The sequence below is a fragment of the Pinus tabuliformis genome, chromosome 3_1 (genome assembly GCF_031772625.1).
Source record: "Pinus tabuliformis cultivar Carrire ecotype Pingquan chromosome 3_1, CPIR1, whole genome shotgun sequence".
In the NCBI taxonomy this organism is placed as follows: domain Eukaryota; kingdom Viridiplantae; phylum Streptophyta; class Pinopsida; order Pinales; family Pinaceae; genus Pinus; species Pinus tabuliformis.
In genome coordinates, this window is record NC_142301.1 from 596,447,355 (window position 1) to 596,454,451 (window position 7,097).

Below are 7,097 nucleotides of genomic sequence, written 5' to 3' on the forward strand. Positions count from 1 at the left end.
TTACCGAAGTCTAGTATACAGGGGACTGTGGAAGCTCCCCCGTTAACGGCCAGCAATAGCCCAACCTCAAAAAATTTTAAAGATCAAAACAGTCACCAAACGTTCAGGGCCTCCTTTTTTAAACGGAAAACAGCCTAATACAAACCATGTCATTTTATGCAAAAAGATAAAAACATAATATCTCTCCTATACCAGGAGTAAACAGGATCATCCAGCTGATAAAAGAAACAACAAAATATAGAGAAGTATATTATATATATGGAGGCAGATCTGACACACGGATCTGATCATGCATCTGCTCCGTTATCCTCCAAATTCCCAAATTCTGCTGCAAACCTGTTTTAGAAAACCTGTCGGCTTCTTCATTTTTATCCCTGTAGATATGTGCAATGGATAAGGAATTAAAAAGTGATTTTAATCTTATAACTTCATCTAACAGAGGCAGCAGCATGTAATTTCTGCAGACAAATTTTTCATTAACCCAATTAACCACATTTGCTGAGTCGCCAAAAATCTGAACTATGCAGATTTCCCTGTGGATGAGCCAGCAGAGGAGGAGTTTTAGAGCTGTTAATTCAGCGAAGTTATTTGTGCCCGACCCAAGACCAACTGAAGCTTTTAGGGAGTGCGAGGGGTTAAGGTAAATAATAATTCCGGCCCCAGTTATATTGTTTTGGGCTGCCCTATCAAAGAAAGCCCAAGGGGTGCCCTCTCTGATTACAACATCCACCCTCTGGTTTAAAGACTGAGGTCCCTCCGGTTCAGGAATACTTGCTAGAATGGCTGAAACTTGTACTGCTATTACATTCACAGGAGTGAATTTTTCATTAAAGATGCCTTCGTTTCGAGCTAACCATATACCCCAACAGACAATAGGGGGAAGATTTCTCATATTTTTCTCATGATAGTGATTCCACCAATATTCCCAAGCTGCCGATAAATTCACCCCTTCCCAGTTACCAGTAAAATTCAGGAGTTTTTTAGTTTCCTCCCATACAGATTTTGTGAAAGGACATCCCACAAGCAGATGCGAAATAGATTCAGAGTCAGAATTGCATAGGACACATCTGCTCGGCCCCAGCTGGAAATGAGCTTGAAGTACATCCCACGTTGGTATTTTGTTTTTTAAAGCGCACCAAAGAAAGAGTCTGGCTTTTTTGGGACATTTTAGCTTGAAGAGTGGCTTCGTCCACCATACCGGCGACTCCCACCCCTTTCTGTTAATCAAAAAATCATATCCGGCCTTTGGAGAATAACGACCTGTTTCCGCATGAGCCCAAACCAGAGAATCTGGTGAGTCCTTAATCCTAACATTTGTGCGTCCAAGTTCCTGAATATAGACTGCCCATTCATCTCTCCAAGCAAGATCCAGGTCCAAATCAACTGCTGTTTTCCAGCCCTGCCCCCAAATGGTTGACCCACCCATGTTTGCTATCTGGTGCAGATGTTTTATACCTTTTGAATCAAGATGCTCAATCAGACCAGGAGATAAAGCGTACCGCTCATTTCACCCCACCCAAGGATCTTTACCAATCCGCAGACATTCACCATTCCCTACTTGCCAAGCTAAGCCTTGTTCTATTATGTAAAATGCATCAATAGTTGCCTTCCAGATAACCGAGTAGTTCCTGCCTTTTTTGTTTGGGCTCCTAATCCATTCTTCCAGGGTAATAGGGTCAATATATTTTCTTCTTACCACCCTTGTCCACAGGTTCTCAGCAACAACTATTCGCCAACCCAATTTTGCCGCCAACGATTGACAGAAATCCAATAGTTGTTTCACCCCCCAGCCACCCCAATCCTTTGGTCTAGCAATCTTTTCCCAAGCGACCCAGGGAAGCACTGAATGTTCCTTTGATCCTGACCACAAGAATCTGCTACAGATTTGTTTAATTTTATGAATAATCCCTTTGGGGATCCAGGTCAGTGCTGCCCAAAAGACCGGAATGGCTTGCAGGACTGAATTGATCAGTGTCAATCTCCCAGCTCTTGATAGCCATTTGAAGCTCCAGTGCGATATCCGCTGCTCAATTTTTGCCACTAGCCAAAGCCAATCTTGTTTTCTGTAAGAGGATGGCTTTAACCAGAATCCCAAGTATTTAAATGGCATGTCCATCTGGTAAGTTTCAAAAGGCAAGATGGATGTGATTGCACCTTCCTCTTGCCTGGTGAAACCCTCCATGATAAAATGAGACTTTCTGGAATTTATTTGAAGTCCTGTAGCTTTTAGAAACAGGTCAATAATATCTTTGAGAACTTTGACTTCATTTAAATTTCCATTTAAAAATAACAAAATGTCATCTACAAAGAGAAGGTGAGATATAAACAGGTTTACAGCAACCTCCAAACCTGAGAATAAACCAGAGAGCTTTGCTTTGAGAATCAGTCGGCTGAGTCCCTCAGCTGCCAGCAGGAAGAGCAGGGGGGACAAGGGGCATCCTTGTCTCAGTCCTCGTTGTCCTTTGAAGAATTGAGAAGCAGCCTCGTTTATCAACACCGCAAAACTAACATTTGTAATGCACCCCATTATCCAGTTTATGAATTCCACTTTAAAACCAAGATGGGTCAGCAGTAATCTAAGGTACGACCAGCTAATCCTATCATAGGCCTTGGAGAGATCAATTTTTAAGACGGCCCCTTTCTTCTTTGCTAGCCTGATGCTGTGGATAGTTTCCTGAGCTACACCAATTGCTTCATGTATTTGTCGGCCATCCAGAAACCCAAATTGCTCATTTGAGATATATTCAGATAGAATAGGCTTCAACCGCACCGCTATGATTTTTGCTATAATCTTATAGATTGTATTGCAAAGGGAAATAGGCCTAAAGTCTTCAAAGGAGACAGGATTCTCAGTCTTTGGGATGAGAGCGATAAAAGTAGCATTGAAGGAGCTGAAAATTTCACCTTTCTTTCTGGATTCCTCCACCACCTCAGTGAGCTCATCACCAATAAGTTCAAAAAAATGGGTAAAGAGCTCAATAGTCCATCCATCTGGCCCCAGGCTTTTGTCCCTTGGCATTGCCTTTATAACACTCTCCACTTCCGCCTTTCCCACTTCCCTAAATAACAATTCTGCAGCCTCCTCTTCCACGAATCTAGGAAAAGCTTGTGTTGTTCTAATAATTTCAGGTAAAGAGATCCCCCCGGGATCCAAAAAGAGGGATTGGAAATGGTTCTTCCCCAAAGTAGAAATTGCTTCAAAGGATGACACCTCCCTACCTTCAAGATCATTCATCTTCCAAATGGTGTTTGCATTTTTCCGGCCTTTGGCGAAATTATGGAAAAATTTTGTATTTTCATCCCCAGCTCTCAGCCAAATGGCCCTGCTTTTCAGCCTCCACTCCTCTTCTTTGTCCAACAAAATCTTTGCTTTTTTCTTTTCCAAAGCCAAAATTTTCTCTTTCGATTCCTGAGAGACATATGCATCCGCTTCTGGATCTTCCAAAAGCCTAAGAGCTTCCTCGATCTCTACCAGCTCCTCGAATTGTTTCCTTCTCCTTTCAGCAGCCCATTCAATGGTTGCTTTCTTAAGTCTTTTCAGGTTCTCCATAAAGTGACCTCCTTTGTTTACCGGAGAATTTGGACCAATATGTCTCCAGGTACTCCTGAAAAGATGTTGATAAGACTCCTCCTGTAGCCAAGTAGCATTGAATTTAAAGGGCGAGGCCGGTTTAGCTGGAGGCTTGGAAAATTCAAGGAAGATTGGGAAATGGTCCGAGTTTCCCCCATCCCCCACCCACTGTCGGAACAGAGGGATATATGTCGCTAGAATTTCATTTATGAGGAAGCGGTCCAGCCTCTTTGCAATTCTCCCCTCTACCACTCTTCGGTTCCTCCATGTCGGCTTTTCTTTTATAATGTTTACATCAATCAATTTTGCATTCTGGAGGGCTTTTGAGAAGTATTCTGTCAAAGGATCTTCCCTCGCAGAGGGACCCCATGCCTCAGCCGTCCCCAGAGAGAAATTTAAATCCCCCCCTAGAATGAGGTTTTTGTTATGTAAGAGCTCTTTTGTCAGAAGGTCATTCCAAAAAGGAACCCTGTCATGACAAGGACCATATACATTGACAAACAACAGAGATTGGTCAAACTCAGTCGATAGAACCTCCAAACCGAGAGCATGAGATGATCCCCAACAACTTTGCACCTTAAATCTCCCATCCTTGAAACCTATGGCTAAGCCTCCAGAATGACCAGCAGCGTCCAATGCAAAGAAAACCCAGCCCGGAAACATAGTTCGCAAGGCCGATTCAACTTCAATACTATTTCCCAATGTTTCCTGAAGAAAAACAACATCCGGATGATGGCGAGAGATGAAGTCTTTTAAGGCTAGTTTTTTGGGTTTACTAGCTAACCCCCTGCAATTCCAAGACATACAGATCATTTGATAACCGACTCAGGGGCTTTCACAGCTCTAAATGCCCCGTGGATCGACATCTGTTTCCCGTCTGCCACATCAAATATTGCCTTGACTTGTGCTTTCGACAGCAGTGATTTCCTACCTCTACCCTTCTTAGATAAGCCCTTTGAAGTCTCAGGGCTGAGTCTGCCCACCGAACCCTGGGAATCAATTGTGGGAGCAAGTTGTTTATGGAGGGATCTTAAGTTATAATGACGGGCAACAGACAGGCTACCCGAACCCTGATCTTTTTTAAGGGCCTCCTCACAGTTCAGATTTAAGGACGGAATGGCTTCAGAAAGGGACTCTATAGATTGAATGGGATCTTCTAGATTTGACATCATAACAGCATCCGACTCAATTGCATCATTCATTGGTACAGAATTTTTTTGATATAGTAATGGAGAGGACTGCATACCAGAAGTGGGATCCTCCGAGTGGACGGCGGCCGCTGCTTCAGTATCATCCCGGCATGGCTGGTCCTCAGCTACTTGTACCGGTGTCTCTTCCTTTTGCTGAAATCCATCTTCCGGCTGGGGATTTAAGTTCTCGTCCTTGGTATCAACCTGCACGCCCTCATCCTTTTCCTGAGTATCGGGTAAAGCCGACCGAATCTCCCACTCCTCCTCCTTCTGCTGTGCCCACCTTCTTCTTTTCCCCAATGGGCAATCCCTCGCTAAATGCCCGTATTCATGGCAGCAGTGGCATCTAAAAGGGAAAAGCTCATAGTCTAACGCCTGCTCATAAGCATAGTCCCTGTACTGCAAAGTAAAAGATTCCACGAGTCCATCCGATGGGTTGAGTCTTACCAGTATCCTTGCAACCGTTTTCTCATAAGTATGTAAGTAGGATCTATCCACATCCAGGAAGGTGCCCAAATGGTTCCCAATGGATTTGAATACCGAGTCCACCCAGAGGAATGGCAGGAGGTTTGGTGCCCTGACCCAGACAGGGATTTTGTCCACTTTCTCCTTTGAAGCATCGAACAAAGGCGACCATCGTTTGAAGAATACAGGTCTGCTCCCGAACGCCCAGTTCCTCGCCTCCATCCATTCCATTGCTTCCTTAGAGTCAAATTTTACCATAAACCATCCTTTAACCAGTCTGTCCGTTCTGAAAGACTTTACCGGAGTATCCGACCACTGGCCTTCAGCCCACTGCCTCAGAAATTTCCCGGAAACATATCTCCCTCTAACTCTGCCAACTAGTGTGCATTCTGCAACATCCAATGCCTCGTCGACTTGAACATCCATACCTAGAACCAGGTTTGTGGCCCGCTTCTTCTTCCACAACTTCGCCTTCTTCCTTTTGTCTCCTACTTTTATGATGCCGCCTTCGGATCATTTCCTTCTGAGATTTGGGCCGGGTCTCCATCTTCCCTCTCATGAAAATTCCCATCATTTACACAGTTATGAAAATCTTTTGCTGGCGGGGTTTCAACCAAACCCTCCACAAGACTGTCCACCTCTCCCACAGCTAAAAGGCCGCCTTTCACCGGATCCACAATGCCCTGGGAATTTTTAGAAACCCCCGCGGACGGAAAATCGCAAAAACCCCCAAAACCCTCGACCCGATTGGAAGTATTCTGCTCAATGTCATTTGAAGAGGGTCTCCCGAGACTTTCCGGCTGAGTGCACCACTCTCCCACTTCTTTCCCACCACCCTGAGCTCCGCCCACAGACCTCCATACTCCGTGAGATTGTGGGAAATGAATGATTTCCTCAAGACCTCCCGAGGAGACGAAATTTTTAACAGGAGAGAGCGACTTACCAACAGGTTGAGTACACACCTTGTTATACAACGTGCTTGGGAAAGAAAAGGGACTTTTAACCTCCAGCGCCCTTCCTCTGCCTCCGAAACCACTAGCAAGTTCCAGACTTTCTTCCAAAAGCCCCTTTGCCGGATTCTGGCGCCATGACACTCCACCCGGAAAAAACGCAGGCGAAAAACTGTTTGTGTGCGCGATGATCTCACTTATGTTTTTCTCCGTGACCTCCTTTCCCCAGACAGTAAGGATATCCTCAGGGGCGGGCTCCAGATCAACCGTTTCATTGTGATTTACCATAGTTTATCTCCCCGTAAAAAGAACCAACAGCAACCGCCTTCCTCCAGAGCCCGAATAGGAAACAACTAAGACCGCCTCAGTTGTCCGTTTCAAGAAACCGTAAAAAGGATTACCGTCTTGAGGCTTTTGCCTAACAACGATCCGCCACGGAAAGGGAACCCGTATTACGTCTAAAGGCAGCGGAACCCCGTTTGTCGAAACGCAAAACCGCTTCCCGTCCTGTTCACCAGCTGTCACCTGCTCCAAAAGTCCACCTGCTCTATCCTCGGTGGAGAAGCCAGCTAAACCTGTACCTGTACACCTGCTGACCTCCCTGCGCCTGCTGCATCACCTAGGCCCTAGGCCTAGGGTTCCCGGATCAAACCCTAGCGGAGCCATCGTATTTTCTCCGAGGTGTATATTGTTATGTCATGTTAGACATGTTCATTTAATGTGCTTGCAGATAGATGTGTATGTGATATCAATTATTTGACATGAGATTTTTATTAATTTGAGGATGTTTGTGGTGATGATGTTAGATTAAAATGTTTGTGTTTTCTTAGATGTTATCATTATGATGATGCCTTGTTATCTTATTAGATTTATGTACTAGTTAATGGCATTTATATGTGCTAGAGGTGTATATAATTAGAT

At 44.6% G+C, this 7,097-nt stretch overlaps 1 protein-coding gene across 1 annotated transcript; it reads right to left on the reverse strand.

Moving 5' to 3' along the window:
• Positions 1 to 250: 250 nt before the first annotated feature.
• LOC149188420 (uncharacterized) lies at positions 251 to 1,426 on the reverse strand. The gene has a single exon (XM_089409946.1). It carries the CDS (start codon positions 1,424 to 1,426, stop codon positions 251 to 253), a length of 1,176 nt encoding a protein of 391 aa, XP_089266072.1.
• Positions 1,427 to 7,097: the final 5,671 nt, after the last annotated feature.

What these genes read in the sequence shown, in the direction of transcription:
- LOC149188420 (XM_089409946.1), bottom strand. Translation starts at nt 1,426, where the DNA reads ATGGGTGGGTCAACCATTTGGGGGCAGGGCTGGAAAACAGCAGTTGAT.